This window comes from Nicrophorus vespilloides, unplaced genomic scaffold (genome assembly GCF_001412225.1).
Source record: "Nicrophorus vespilloides isolate i.1.1-1 unplaced genomic scaffold, Nicve_v1.0, whole genome shotgun sequence".
In the NCBI taxonomy this organism is placed as follows: domain Eukaryota; kingdom Metazoa; phylum Arthropoda; class Insecta; order Coleoptera; family Silphidae; genus Nicrophorus; species Nicrophorus vespilloides.
In genome coordinates, this window is record NW_017096804.1 from 156,453 (window position 1) to 172,169 (window position 15,717).

General features: G+C 35.9%; 3 protein-coding genes across 6 annotated transcripts in view; 1 reads left to right on the plus strand and 2 right to left on the minus strand.

The window, feature by feature from the left end:
* Positions 1-681: 681 nt before the first annotated feature.
* On the minus strand, positions 682-2,573 carry LOC108558228 (zinc finger protein 345-like). Its single transcript, XM_017915065.1, has 5 exons — positions 2,179-2,573; positions 1,872-2,123; positions 1,649-1,805; positions 1,442-1,599; positions 682-1,382 (listed from the first exon to the last, which is right to left on the minus strand). The coding sequence occupies exons 1-5, from the start codon at positions 2,365-2,367 to the stop codon at positions 1,116-1,118; spliced, it is 1,023 nt and encodes a 340-aa protein (XP_017770554.1). The 5' UTR covers positions 2,368-2,573; the 3' UTR covers positions 682-1,115.
* Positions 2,574-2,900: 327 nt separating this feature from the next.
* Positions 2,901-4,413, plus strand: LOC108558225 (zinc finger protein 613-like). Its single transcript, XM_017915063.1, has 2 exons — positions 2,901-3,273; positions 3,336-4,413. Exons 1-2 carry the CDS (start codon positions 3,097-3,099, stop codon positions 4,341-4,343), a joined length of 1,185 nt encoding a protein of 394 aa, XP_017770552.1. The 5' UTR covers positions 2,901-3,096; the 3' UTR covers positions 4,344-4,413.
* A 2,004-nt stretch (positions 4,414-6,417) lies between these two features.
* The window catches only part of LOC108558232, a 39,877-nt gene continuing 30,577 nt past the window's right edge, over positions 6,418-15,717 (minus strand). For 2 of the 4 annotated variants that reach the window (XM_017915074.1, XM_017915073.1), the window contains exons 9-17: positions 14,251-14,277; positions 11,137-11,349; positions 10,867-11,038; positions 10,456-10,653; positions 9,687-10,402; positions 7,762-9,348; positions 7,486-7,692; positions 7,052-7,426; positions 6,418-6,983 (exon numbers count right to left, since the gene is read on the minus strand). In XM_017915074.1, coding sequence (XP_017770563.1) covers positions 6,775-6,983; positions 7,052-7,426; positions 7,486-7,692; positions 7,762-9,348; positions 9,687-10,402; positions 10,456-10,653; positions 10,867-11,038; positions 11,137-11,349; positions 14,251-14,277 — 3,704 coding nt within the window. In that variant the 3' untranslated portion in view covers positions 6,418-6,774. Of the gene's footprint in view, positions 6,998-7,051; positions 7,427-7,485; positions 7,693-7,761; positions 9,349-9,686; positions 10,403-10,455; positions 10,654-10,866; positions 11,039-11,136; positions 11,350-14,250; positions 14,278-15,717 lie in introns of all 4 variants that reach the window. The other 2 variants (XM_017915076.1, XM_017915075.1) reach the window with 2 other exon arrangements.

Below are 15,717 nucleotides of genomic sequence, written 5' to 3' on the forward strand. Positions count from 1 at the left end.
CGCACACACACACGATCGTGCCAAAACACGTAGCAAAACCGTCGAACGGTGTTTATTCCTATTTATATATTATAAATATGTATTTATTGTCGATTAACTCCATTTACTTTATTCTTCCCGTTTTCGTTTCTTCTGTTAACCAACAATTAAACATCAAAAAAGCTGCAGCTAAGAAAGGAAAACTAAATGGGAAGAAGAACGGTTCTGTGTGATAAACCTGTTATGCAAATTCCGATTATTGGAATTAAAGCAATAGAGAGAAGCCTTAATATACATTTAGAGAATATATGGGAATGATCAAAATGTTATGCCTTATCCAAATAGAGAGACTCTTCAATGAGAAATATGTATTTTTGCACCGACCAACTCCGACCCCCTTTCCTTACTCGTTTGTGTTTGTATGTATACATTTTAAGAAATTTAGAGCACAAGTATTATTATTGCGGCGAACACAGATTTCGGCCGGCAACAAAATTTGTACTTAAAATTGTAAAACTTTCTTACGTATTTTGGAAGTACTTGTATATTATATATATTATACTTTTTTTTTTGTTTATATCTACATGGTAATAAAATCAATTTTAGAAAATAAACTATTATTTAACAAATCCTTTATTGTATGGTAGAAATTTGATTTTCGAAAATGCATTTACACGTCCAAAAATATTTGATTAACTCCAAGTAATAACGAAATCTTTAAATTAAATGCAAATATTACATAAAAGCTTTTATTTATGTAATTAGTACTAATATCCAAATAACTTTTAGTATACGCAGTCTACGACTGGTTTGATTCTCAACTCTTCATTTTTGTGCCCACGACCTATTTACTTAAATTCACATCAGTTAAATTACATTAAGAATATAAAGTATTATCAGATTCAGATTCCTATTCTTTCACGTATCCACATACATTTAATGCATATTTCAAGAACTTTACTAATAATTATTAGATATATGTTCAGAATGTATCTCAATCTAAATAAAGTTTAGAACCATTTGCGCGTGATACATCAACAATATATAAGATTATTGCACTAGTTACATTAAATTCTCTAAGTTTCCGTAAACAAAAAATAATAATCTGGTTCACAAACAAATTATACAAGCAACAGTTAACTTCTGTGTAGTTTGGAATGTCTTTTCAAATGTGCAATCTGCGAAAATCGTTTGTTGCAGAATTCACATAGAAAAGCTTTCTCTCCCGTGTGTACAACTTGGTGCTGCTTGAGTTCCTGCTTTGTGAAAAACGCTTTTCCGCAATTTTCGCAGGTGAAGTTCTTCTCGCCGGTATGGTGCTTCAAATGCGAATACAGATTGCTAGAACTTCCGAACCTCTTCTCGCACAATTTGCATATGAACGGCCTCTCGCCATTGTGCACCTACAAGCAAAATTACAATTGGTGACACCTTTGCCGAACTCGAAGCTTTTAGATTCTACCATAGTGTGCTTGTGCAGTTCTTGTCTGGTGCTGAATGCTTTCGGACACAAACTACAAGCGTGCGGTTTCTCACCAGTGTGCGTCCTCATGTGCGTAGTAAGATGACCGGAATTCACGAACCTCTTCTCGCACAGATGACAATGATACGGTTTCTCTCCTGCAAGAAAGCAGAGAATTAAGATGACAATAATCACGTTAAAAAGTACCAGTGTGTATTCGAATGTGCTGAGTTAAATATTCCCTCCTATTAAAAGTCTTCCCACATGTATGGCATTGGTGCAACTTTGCCTCCTTGGGTTTCTCTAATTTATTGCACTCCTTCCTCTCATTATCAGCCTTCTCCTCTGAGCCATTCTCAATAGCCTGAAATCATCTAATACTAGTTGTTGTTGTAATGCACAAAATTGATTCATAATTCTATAAACATACATCAACTTCTATCTGAACAATAGCTGCATCAACCTGTTTATCATCATCATTATCATCAATTTGCTTCAGCTCAAATTGATCCTTTACAACCAAACTGAATTCAGTAAATGTATTGAGCTGCAATTGTGAATTGTAAATCTCTCTGAGTTTTGCATCAGACTCTTGGCATTGCATCCTAAATTCCCACACATTGGTTAACCTGGACATGCAATGCTGGCATATGAAAATGGGTAGACCATCTCCTTCTGCAATCTACAGAATAAAAGTTCACTTCATGTGGTGATCTTAAGTAGGTCATAGGTATTACCTGTACAGAAGCACAGGCCATGATGAAATTGCTGATCAAATCCAATTGAATTTTAGCCTCAAATATGTTGTAAAGGTTCTTATCCAGTTCATTCTTTTCTAAGCATAATCTGCATATAGAGTTCATATCGCAGAAAACGTCGACCACATTTCGAGTCATCTTCGAGTTGGTATCCAACGTTAATTCCATTGTTATTTAGTAAACAAAGAACAAACACATCACATAACCTATTTAAACGATAGACGCCCAGGTTTCGGAGCGGTTCTTTAATGATTTTTGCGTCCATTAGAAATCACACAAATTATAATTGTGATATTCAACATTCAAAGGAAGGAAACAAATCTTGTAAATATTATTAACGAACGCCAAAAGCGCTAACTACAAAAACACAGACAGATGAAAGAACTACTTTAAGCCATTTAAAGAGAAGACATAGGCGGTACTTTGATTTAAGAATATTTGATTTTGGCATAATCACATATTAAAACAAAATCCAGTATAGAAAATTATAAATTTCTTGTAAAGACCTGTTTTTTGTATAAATTAACTATATTTAGTATTAATAGAGTATTAACTATATTTACTATCAATACAGTTTTTTTTAGTTACACCACTGCTTTCAAGAAACTAACATTTGCAATGTAGATGGAGCTAATAGATAGATGAAATTATGTTATTTTTTTTTAATAAATAAATAATAATATGTATGCATAAAGTGCATTCAATTAGATTACCAATAATTGAGAAATGTTTTAATGAATTTTCTTATTTTGATCAATCAAAGCCAGTGACCCTGACAGGTAGTTGGCGTTAGCTGATGAATAATAAGAAGTCGGAATGGTCGCGAAATGTTTGTTGTCAAGCACGGAGAGTAGGTTTGCTTAAATTATATAGTTGTGGAAACAAGTTTTATGATACATGGCATACAACATCAAGAACATGGAACCACTGGAACTTCTGGATTATTATATAATAAACAACATAAATGATATATGCAGGCTGTGCCTGCAAAGAGACAACAAACTGATGCCTATATTTGATCCAATAAAACCACCACACTTTTCTATACTGATCATGGCCTGCTCCACTGTTCAGGTTTGTAATTCATTTGTTTACAAACAGATTTCATATAAGATTCTGCTATATAACCTTTGCAGGTTGTTGAAGGAGATGGACTTCCATCGTACATATGCCCGAAGTGCATTCAGAAACTGAATTCAGCATATCAATTTAAGACACAGTTTGAGAGGGCTGATGCAAAACTGAGGGAATGTTTGGGGAAGTTGACTGAGATATCAGACACAACAGATCTCTCCAACTACATTGAGATCAAGAAAGGGGAGACCTCTATTATTTTACAGAGCGATAATCAAGATGGACATGAAACACTTCAGATACAGCAGACAAATACAGTGGAGACTGTGCACACTGTGCAGTTCAGTGCTATACTACAGACAAATGATCAGTTGGAGGAAATTGAGTTGCAACCATTGCAGAAGGATCAGTTGGAACCTGGGACTTCATTGCAGGTGCTGGAGAAGACACAGTTGACTGAACTGAAGATTGATTTAGATGAGCAAACTCCATTAAAAGCGGAGGATATAAATCTTATGATCGATGAGAATGCGGCCAGCACGAAGACGCGACGGCCGCCGAAAGATCATCAGTGCGATACGTGCGGAAAGATATTCAGGACGAAGCCGGGACTGGTGCATCATATTAGAATACACACCGGGGAGAGACCGTACGTGTGTCATTTGTGTGATAAGAGGTTTATGAATGGTGGTCATCTGCACACTCACATGAGGACACACACGGGCGAAAAGAACCACGTTTGTTCGGCCTGCAACAAAGCTTTCGCGACGGCCCAGCAGTTGACTAAACACACCATTGCGATACACACGTCGGAGAGGCCGTACGGGTGCACATACTGTCCTAAACGGTTCGCAAGTTCCAGTAATCTAAATACTCATATCAAAATTCACACCGGCGAGAAGAACTACCATTGCGATCAGTGCGCAAAGGCGTTCTCCACCAAAGGTCAGCTTTATCAGCACATGCTAGTCCATACAGGGGAAAAGGCCTTTCTCTGCGAATATTGCAACAAGAGATTTTCACAGAAGGCTCATCTGGTTAGGCATCTGAAAATGCATAAAGACTCCTAATTGCGTCTTATTGGTGTATACAACTTTTTTTTTCAGAAAAAAAGTATTGCTTTTAGCTTTTATCATAATTAACGGTATTATTTATTGATAATAAATACAATTATATATATATATATATTTATATCATATATTTTTATAAGAACAATTTTAATTGTATTGTATATTTGTGAAGAGCAAATACGTATTTATATTATTGATGTACACTTTGGCCTAAATATTTATTATTACTTATTGTTAAAATAATTTGAGGCTGACATAAAACGAAACACTATATTCGCTTACATTTTTACATTGTAATTAAGGATATTTAATTAATGAATGAATGAATATGTATTTAGTTCAGTTTTATAATTTTATTCTATCATTTATACTCAATTTAATGTAGAGTATTGTAAATATCAATTAAAACATATTTCCGTAAATAGTTTTTAGAATAATTGCGTTCTCAATTATGAAAAGTGACTGTGAAAGATGCTTATTCTTACAGACTCTGAACTCGAAAATGGCATAAAATTTGATTCATAATTACATTTTGACTGAAAAGTATGTTTTAATGGATTTGATATTATATTAAGACAAAATTATTATGCGCGGTGATGTAAGATTTACAGCAATTTGAAGATATAAAAAGTACACGTATCTCCCAATTTACACTATAGATTGGTTCTTCAGAAACAGATCTAAATCGAAATTGCTGTATAAGTATGCAAAAAATAAACCGTGTTAAAGAGAAAATTTGTATAGAAATTACCGTGTAAAACGAGTGATAAGTATATATGAAAACTTTGTATGAGACATGTAAGGTTTGAAAACTAATCGAAATTTTTGTAAGAAATTTTTATATTTTGGAATAAATTTATTGAAAACAACCCAAACTTTTAAATATTCATTATAATAAGCATTTTTTAAAATTTAAATTGTGTTATTTCATTTTAAATAAACTTTATCTATTAATTTCACTTACTTAATATATTTTCTTTTATTGTAGTCGGCCATGAATTTTACGTCATTGTTGTCAAAACCCTTCATTTTCACTTAACACTTTTTAATAAAATGTTTTTCACACACGCGTAAAGTTTTACGTATTTCTTTGTATAGTTTGATAATTAAACTAGAGTTTGAAAATATTTCTTAAATGAATTTAATTTGTACACACTAACGATAAATTTGCACCGACAATAAAACACGACCGGAATTTAAAATTGATTGCATGGAATGTTATCATCACCAAGGTAACATATATTGTTTTTAGGAACAGATTTTGATTGGTTGTGTATGATAAAAAGAAAGTTAGCGATTGCTATGATAGAATATTAGAACAGTGGAGGGGAACAAATAAAAATAAATTGATTAAAAATGTTTGTTTTTTTTTTCGTCGTTTAGTTTTAATTGTTATGTACATTTATTAAGTAGTCATATGCTAGAAACAATGTTTATGTCAGGGTTACTAAAATTGTATTTATCACAGAATCAGTGAACACCACTCTCTAAATATCTAATCACCCGTAAAATGAATATAAAATATACATGTACGCTTCATCGAAACAACGAAAGTGTAATGATAAAATGACAAAAAAAAAAAATAATAAAATAAAAATTAAATAAAATTATAAAGAAACAAAGGGAGAATGGTAATGAATTCATTAATAATCGTTTCCCCTTAATAAATTATTGACTAAAAAAAATATAATATTATAATCGAACAGTAAAAGGTAATCCTCGTTAATAATCAACATTAAACGAATAATACTTGTCTTTAGAAAATAAAGAAAAATTAAATAAACTAATCAACGTGTGTATTCTTTTTTGTTGTAGCTGTTATTACCATTTATTTTTTTGTTTGTTTTTGTTATTTATTTTGCGTTTTTAGAAGAAAACAAGATTTTTGTGTTCCTTTTTTCTTCATGTCCATCACAGTGCTTCACTCTCATAATTAAATTATTTTCGACTGTGAAATCAAAGTTTGTTATAATTTTTTTTTACATTTTTTTCTTTTCGGTCTAAATAAAATATTAAAATAAATATTAAAACCTAGATACAAATTATACTAAAGGTTAATCGATACATTTTTTTTGCGTTTATAAAATAAAGGATAAATTAAATATTAAGGCAATCGATTGTTTGTTGTACATCCCAGAAATAGTAATAATAGTAATAGTATTTGTTGAAGTAGTATTCATAATAATAATAATAACAGTGTAGATCTTTATGTTGTTTTTCTTTTCTTTCATCGAATTATGGTAAGGAGTATAAAATAACTCTAAGGGGGGAAACGACGTTGTTTCCCGTACAAAAAATATTATATTCCGAAGAAAACAAAATATCTGTTGAGCCAATCGCAAATATAAATAAATCTCGCACACAGAAAACAGACGTAGCAGCAGTACACACACACTCTCAACGCAGTGTAGAAATTGGATGAGAATAAATGCTACCTATATGACTTGAAGTCGTTAATAATTTTGGTCAAATGATCGATCTTCTTGATGAGATGCATCTTGTTCTGCTTGCACGTCATGCTGATGCAACGCAGATTCTCCACGGCGTGTGCATTCGTCCGGACGGCCGCTCGATGCTCGGACATCTTGCGTTTCTCCTCCTCGCACTTCTTCCGCAGCGAAGCTATTTCCATATCCCTATCTGAAACCGAAAAACTGTTAAACCCACACGCATTTATCTCGTAGAATCTCTTACACGAGCCAACTTACCATTGGCGTAGGTTTGATAGGAAAGCATGGCCTGCTCGATGTCGGGCCATTGAAATGGATTCGTGCTGACGGTTGCAAGCTTATTGTTGTCCTCTCCCAATAAGAAGTTCTCGAGACTGGAATGCATCTCTCTGCTGTACACGTAATCCTGCTGCGACGGATAATACTCGTCGAACCTCCTCTGCGCGGATACCCTGGGGTACAACAACTGATGAGGTTGCAGGCACGCCAACGTAGTTATGTTCTCGAAATTGCTTTCATCCTCGTGATAATTCTTGAACTTGCTGTGCGACTCGATGTAATACCTCGAATACGAGAGAAGCGAATTTCGCTTGAGCCGTTGCTCCACGACTTTCATCCAGTTGTTTTCGAGTTCTACAGAAAACTTTTTGTTTTAGCAAATGATTTTTTTTTAACGAACGTATTAATCTTACCGTGTCTGTGTTTCTTTTGCACAGTTTTTAATCCTAGTAATTGTAAGAATCCCATCTTGTGTGGGAAGTCATCCGTAAAGTTAAGAATGGATGGTGATTCAGAAGGCACTGGTAAATCAATTGGAATACTGTCGTAGTTCTCTTCCGTTATGATTAGGTCGACTTTCGGTTTCCATATGGATTTTTCTAATTTACTTAACTCGAGTACTGAAAGTATAATAATTAGTAATAAATATATTACATTGTTGAATTATTTATAAAGAATTTCGTTCTCACCATTGTTTCCTACGTGTGTGGTTAATCCGATGGCTCGTAGAAGTCTCAATTTATCGGGAGTGATGACCGTTTTCGAGGGCGGACCGGACTTGATCCAAGTGTCGATGTCACAGCAGTCGCTTTCAGAGTCTGAACTGCAGTTGCTCGTAGCTGAACTGTCGGAGTAACCGTAGACGGGTACCCCGCAGTCCATGATCACAGATTCGGTATTATTAGTCTTCTCTTCTTGTTGTTGGTTGTCGTTATTGCTGCGATGGAGTGGGAGTGGCGATATGGCAGAAGGAGGAGGCGGTGGCGGAATCGGCGAAGACGATTGGCGGAGGTGTCGTTGCTGTTGACGTTCCTGACGCCGCCTTCTGACTTTACGTTTGATTGTGGCCAAATCGATTTTGCTGAATTTCTGCTTCTTCTTCGGTGGCATTGGAACTTTAAGTACGGTAAAAGCAGTGTTCGTCCCGTTGGGATTCGCATGCGGCATGACTTCAAAGGTTATTTCGTTATTATTCACTATTTGATTTATCGCGTTTATATTTAAAATATGGTTGGCACTTAATATATTCTCAAAACTCGTTCTTTTTTCACTATTATCAATTACAATTATCCCATAGTCGGAGTTCACATTAATATTATCGTTATTATTCTTATGTTTATTATTATTATTGATATAGTCTATGCGGTTATTGTTTACAACAGTGTTTCTTCTTCTCTCTTCGTTACATTGTTCTTGATCATTATTATTAGCAAGGGAGCTGCTCATTGCGGAATGTGGGTATTTTAACTCAATTTGACTAGTAGTATGAGGTGTATTTATGTAATTATTAATTATGGTAGGAACATAGTTATTTGGTACTTGCGTAGATACGCTACGCATTTTAGGAGCAGATTTACACTCTTGTTTCGATGGGTTGCTGAAGGAATCTGTGTTGATTTGCGTTTGGATCGGATAATTAGGGGATGGGATGGGCAGTTGAGGGCTGTGGGTCTGCTCGATTGCGTCTAACAGTGGCGTGCAGGCGTGTTTCACTTCGGAGCTCAAATCCGTGTTGTTGTACATCATCATTTCCACCTTTTGATTCAGATTACTATTATTATTATTATTTTGATTCGTTATGGGCAGCGGCGATTCATCATCATATTTATCAACTTCGTCAATGTCATTATCTACATCATCATCCTCGACAACTCCATCAACATGGTTATGATGATCATCATCATTATTATTATTATTGGAAGCACCATTACTATTCGAGACTCTGTACAAGTCTTCTTGCGATATCAACAATTCATTGTGTCCCTGCTGCATGACTGGAATACTTTCTTGTGGATGGTAATCAATGGAGCGGTTTTGCTGCTGCTTCTGTTGTTGATGTTCTGCATCTGCATGCGGATCGTCCTTTGCAGTTGCTTGCTTATTATTGTCACTATTCACAAGTGCATCAATACTGTATAATTTGCTTTTAAGCGATAATGGTTTCATGCTATTGTTGCTCTTGTTCTGTTGACTACCGCTGCAAGATGGACTTTCATTTGACATTGCACTGTTTTGGGATTGAGGTAACTCTTTATCTATTATAGTAGGCTTCCTGGCTAAAACAAAGACATTCAATCATACTATTGTAACATATGCTTAACAGATTACAGCTCTGTTATTGTTGTTGTTTGAATACAAAAATCCAGCAATCGAGGAAATGATGGATAATGACAGAATGTGTGTAACACAGAAAGCAGTCAAGAGAAATTTAATAGCCATTGCGTCGATCATTGGATGTTTCATTTTAGTTGTTACTTTTTTTTATGTGTATATATGTGAATTTAAAGAAATAATAAACATAAACCACGATTATTACCGAAAGTTGGGGATAGTGACAAACGACAAGCAATGGGGAGATGTCAGGCATTTTCTCCGTTGTCCCGATTCCCCTCACCTGCGCTCGAGACTTCCTCGATTGTGGAGTTTGGCCTCGAGGTTGGAGGCATGATGGGTGTAACGACAGGCGAAACCTCGCTCAATGAAGAAGGCGATGTCGGCGTTGCCGCGTTTATTGGACTCGGGCTTGGCGTGCTATTCAATGGAATAGGTTTGGGACTAGGTTTAGGTGTTGGCGGTTTCGGGGACTGCCTGCTCTGAGATGTGCTGGTGGGCGGAGCCAGTGAGTTGTTGATGAGCGGTCCCGATGGCTGAATGATCGGCGATTGGCGCGGCTGCGACAGGTTCAGCGAGTAGGCGTTACTCCCGGACATCGATGCGCTATGAATGTTAGAATGTGGCGAATGTCTTTGGAGCGACTGCGGACTTGATCGTGGTATCGTGGAATAAGGTTGCGGACTCGGCGGAAGGAGGGAAGCATTCATCGGAGATTGGCGACTGGATAGGCCGTACGGGTTGGGATAGATGTCCTTAGGGGGCGGAAGCATCGCCCCTCCGTGTACCATCGGCAACATCATGGGTGACTGGACCGAGGGATGCGCTGGAGAGATGCGAGACATCGCGACCTTCTCACGATCGCGTAGAGCTCTTTCCTTCTCTCTCTGCTCCATTTCCCTCTGATGTTGCAGCAGTTCTCTCTTCTCCAGGATCTCCCGCTCCACGTGCTCGTCCTTGCGAGACGCCAGTCTTCTGTGCTCTTCCTCCAATTTGTACCTACGCATATTTAATTAGTAATCATATAACCATTTCCGTTTTTCTATTCTCACCGTTCGTGCAGATACAGCGGCATCGTTGCTCCTGGTAACATGTACGGTAGATAGGCATGGCCCATTGGCGGCCATTGCGGTCGCAAAAGTCCCATCCTTTCGAAATACATCTGTTCGTCCATCAGAGATACATGAGAGTACGCGTACGGCGGATATCCAGGTATATCCAAAGGTACAGCCATTTGTGGAATTCTACAACTAAATTTAATTCAACATATTATTTTATAATCCTAAATATAATTCATGTATACATTTTGTCTTTGCCCTTTGCAAATGACCCGAATTAATCTTAATTTATTTTGACTATAATAGAAATTGTTTATAAAATGATTGTTTTGTATTATGCAAATAGAAACAATAAAATTGAAATTCTTAATCACAAAAGATAAGGCTTGTATTGCACTTAGTTACCTATCTTCTGGTCGATAGGGCTGAAATCCGCTACGCAAATCAGTAGGCTGATATCTCTCAGCCGAGGAATTGGCGAGCCGTGCATCTGCGGATCGCACCGCCGAACTGCTGCTCGCTCCGTACATTGGTAACTCCGAGGACACTTTACCGGATTTGTCGTTAACTGCGGGCGCTGTTGATATCGGGAAACCCCCCAAAAAAAAGAAAAGGTGGAGAGAAAAACATAGGATCAATAAACGCAAATGTCCTGAATTTGGTGTTGTAAAGTACCAGCACGATGGGCGTCATTGCCGGAAGTGGAGGTATGTTCCACGGTCCCAGGAGTCGACTGTTGCGCAAGATTCCTCAAGGCGGCCGCAAAAGAATGGGACGTGCCCTGAGCCTGAACACCGGGTCCTGGACCTGGGACCGCATGTCCCGTCGTTGTCCTCTGCTTCGCACTGCCATTTGTAGAACCCGCTATTTTCGCATTCTGAGATGAACCTGCAAAGCAAGAGAAAATGATTTATTAACTTGGTACGATACGCATGCATGCAACTTTATTCAATAAAGTTTTGTATATTCCTGTTTATTGATGTGAATAATATAGTTTCGGTTTTGTGCTATTCACTACAATTATAAATAAAATTCTCCATAACAACCAATGTAACAAAATAATACAAACAATGGAGAAAGTTAGTTACAAACTCGTCTGCTATATTGATTACAATTTCCCTGATTGCTCAAACGCATTATGAAGGTTTGTCAATCGGTAGTAAATATAGACGTGAATACAAAAATTGTACATTTTAATATCGATATGTTTTTTTTTATACGGGATACGTGAGTTATTGGATTTTTTTATTGTACATCAAAGAAAATAATCGATTTCCGTTCCCGGAAAATGAATAAATGAAATCTGATGGTTAGTGTTTCTTTATCAGTCTGTAGGAATTGGTTGTTTCGATCGTCACCGATACTTGTTCGAACGAACGTACGCACGCACAGCTAAACATTAATTTGTTTTTATTATTACATGTTGAACTCAATTTTACGGGGTCGACTGTTTTATGATATAACAGGTCTCAGGGGTCTCGCGGGTCCCGCTCCCGTGATCCCTCGCAACGGCCAGATCACAAGTCAATAAGGTCAGAAGTCAAGGTTACCAATTTCCACACATATACATATAAAAGGTCCATTAAAGGCGGTCCAGATAACCCGCGGCCAAGTGGCGTTAAAAATGTTAACCCCGGACTCGGTATCTCGCCGCCGGCTCTAGATTCTTCGTCATTTATATTTCATTGTTGTTGAATGAATAAAAAAGAAAAGAAAACAACAAAAATAATAACGACACGAAAATAATAATATTATTATGCACAACAAATCGCAGTCACTGTTTGCGTTTTTCTTTCTTTCGCTTTTTTTTTTCTTCTTCCGCAAAACAATTGATTCGCGCTCTCTACACGCAAAACCAATTAAGCGTTAATGGGTATAGGCTATAATTAGCGAATAGGAAATTAAATTGTCCCATTCAAATTATAATCCGTAATTATATTACCCTCGATTGGTGAGGCGGAATTAATTGGAACGCCTCTAATTACCAAAATATTTGTGCACAATCGTTTTAATCATATGAATTTCACATATGAAACATCAATTATAAACTATTATTCGCCGTTGTTTCATTCATTTAATACATTTTACTAACTTAAATAACGCTAAAACATAAATCACCGCAACGACCCATTGTTTCCTTATATCCATTATTAATGTACATATTTTGCTATTGAAATCTTGTTTATAATTATACACTCATTATGTTAAAGCAGCTGCAATTAATTAATTAGATCTAATAATGAATGAAATAAAAAGGAGTAAATATTTTGCTAAAATTAATTTGAAACTTGTGCAATAAACATGAGCGGTATGCGCGGTGTTAATAAATATTATCGATAATAAATAAACGGCACGAGTTTTCGGGTTCGTACAGATTCTGTGCGAAATGCGAGCGCGATCTATCGCGGATTGATAATTCCCCAGCATGTAGTAAACAAGTCGTTAAGGATCATTAAGCACGGAATCCAAAACGTACCAAACGATAGACATTAAAACAAAAGCTATATTCCCTCAGGCAGTGCTGATTACACATATACTCACTCACTTTATGCAAATAAGAAAAAACATAAATATTTTTACAAATGTTCAAAGCGCAAAGCTTGGGAAAGATCATTACTGCCACATAATAAATAATTCCAAATTGATTGATTTTGTTCCATAAGCTATTAAACTCTATTTGAATATTTTCATTCACTATTTGCATACAGACATCTTTTATTTAGTCTAAAAGTACGAAGTTTTGTAAGAAAACCCCAATTTTACTTTTTTTTATAAATTGTTTTCAATTTAATACACTAGATGCTTAATTTAAACTTTACTATCTTAATAATAAGACTCATTCTAGAGACTGTGATTTTGTTAAAATCATCTCAACCGAAGTTGTATTCGACCACTGTAAATCTAGTAATTAATTAATTAAATTAAAACCATATACATTTTCGATGTTATGATTTAATGAGTACGTGGGAACGAGGGAGATGCGGGGATTTGCAATTAAAGGCTTTAATTGGAGCGCGCTTGTGTTCATACGTGATTCATTTCGATTTATATATATATTTTTTTTTTTATAAATGTAATCTATGGAATCTCGTTTTGCACCTGTCCATCACGTTGCTAGTGGGTGGCAAACATGTATCTCTATTTGCACCCTTCCCAACTCATTCCTGCGTCATTTCCGCACTGCCCGGAAATGGAATTACAGAAAGCTCGCATACAACGCGTCATCGCTCTTTCAGCACCTCGCTTCTTCATTTTCGCTGGCATTTGTGCATTCTTTTCCTTATTTCCTTCATACAGCTCTTCTCCCCAGTCAAACGTAAGTGACGTACGAAATGCAATGAGATTCTCGCCTCGCGAACATTCAATTTAGTTACATCACCTTCTTCGAATTTCCTATATACATCAAGTCGTTAAACTTACAATAAAATAAATGAATTTGATCATTGCAATACCTTACTCAACGTTGACAACTTACACTAATCATATTTAGCAAAAAGAAACTGTTTATCTGTATGGAATTCATTCAATCTTGTTACGTCACCTTTCTGCGCGCATTACATATTCATCAAACCATTAAAAGTTGAACAACAACTCTCGTATTAACATCAATCCATTGATGTTACGACATCTTAATTAACAAGAATATAACGTAATTATCTTTGGTAAATATAAATCTTTCTATAGACATGTAATTGCAATTAAGGATTGAGCAAATCAAATTAATTAATTTCGCCATATCGTATTAGTATAAAGCTTCAAAGGTTAATAAAAATAATTAATTATAAATACCTAGGCTAGAGCATCGTAGATCTATACCTAGAAAAAGTAGAAAGAGATCTTGTAAACAATGTTAAATAACAAAAATATGCGATTTTCATTTAATTAAAAAAAAAACTAAATTGAAACTTAATGTATTGACAGCAGCTATCATATGTATTCATATAATTGTTAAGTTATTTATGCATTAGAGAAAAATCTGTTAATAATTAGTACAAACATGTCGCTATAACAAACATTCACTGCATAATTGAATCAGCTGTGATGCAAACATTGACATGCGAATGATCTTTAACACAATTTTCTGCAAACGTCACCGCGGTGGAATAAGGAGCAAAGCCTTTGATGAAATATAATTGCAAACCGAATATCTGAATTAAAAGAACGGTCTTCACGTTTCGTTAACGGCTGAGAGTTGCAAATTTTCGGAGGATGATGCCGGTCGATAATATGCAAGAGGGGTTGTCCTCGGCGGAAGATGAAGAAGCCAACGCGACGTGTAAGGGAAAACGATCGATCCGCAAGGAAACCGGAAAAATTTACGACCTCGCACATTGTAATTGAACTCTCTCTCTCTCTCTCTTCTATCCTTTGAAAGTTCGCCGCAATCGCACATCAAATCCAATATAGCAGTGCAGCGTGTGCGTTACATATCCATGTGATTCAGTTAAAAAGAAAGGATTAGTTTTGGAATTGATGAGAAATGGAAATCCCAGCAACCATTTTTTTTAGCGAGAATCCGTGTGACTTTTCAACATAATTTATTAATACATTTGCTGGCGAAACTTTACACAATATTTTATTTACAAAATCGATTGAGCAATTTCGACTAAAGCCTTAATATTTTGTAGTAATACAGTCTTTATTTTTTCAAGTCAATTTATTTTATTGTAAAATAATGCCTTATAATAATCGTGATTTCTATAACGTACGTTAAAATTTTCAAAAGTTTCAGATCTCGAATAGTGTGGTTACAGCATTAACATTTGTTTTATGGTGGTAAATCATACTTGAACGGTATATTCACATGTATTTTTTAAGTATTATCCGAAATCCCATGGCAACCACAGTAATCTAAATAAGCTAGATTACTATTGTGGTTGCCATGACAACCACGTACAAATTAATATTAGTAGTCTCTACTAATTGGTACGCCTGATGGACATTTATGAATCAAATAACGAAGTATGTGGATACAGAATTGTTCTACTATAATTTAATAATATTGATTGAAAATTGATAGAAAATGTGTTAAAATATTAAGAGGTGGGCTTCTTGATCTTGTGGTCTTAGTCTATATATAGATATTGAAAGTGCGTCTTCCAAAGTGTAGTATAAGTGGCTGCCATCAGCGTATGCGGTTGAGGGTGGTATTGCTGCTCACCCTCAAAGACCGAGCTGCTGGAGGGGTCGACATGTCTGTTTGAGCTGGTATCCGGTTCGTATCACTTTCCACCCTCGTCGCATTACCGCGCGTCG

Excerpts from the sequence above, each read along its gene's own strand:
- LOC108558225 (XM_017915063.1), top strand. The coding sequence starts at position 3,097 with ATGGCATACAACATCAAGAACATGGAACCACTGGAACTTCTGGATTAT. Across the intron at positions 3,274-3,335 it reads TGGCCTGCTCCACTGTTCAG|GTTGTTGAAGGAGATGGACT; the intron begins GTTTGTAATTCA and ends TAACCTTTGCAG.
- LOC108558228 (XM_017915065.1), bottom strand. The coding sequence starts at position 2,367 with ATGGAATTAACGTTGGATACCAACTCGAAGATGACTCGAAATGTGGTC. Across the intron at positions 1,806-1,871 it reads TTGTTCAGATAGAAGTTGAT|GCTATTGAGAATGGCTCAGA; the intron begins GTATGTTTATAG and ends AGATGATTTCAG. Across the intron at positions 1,600-1,648 it reads GCACATTCGAATACACACTG|GAGAGAAACCGTATCATTGT; the intron begins GTACTTTTTAAC and ends GCTTTCTTGCAG.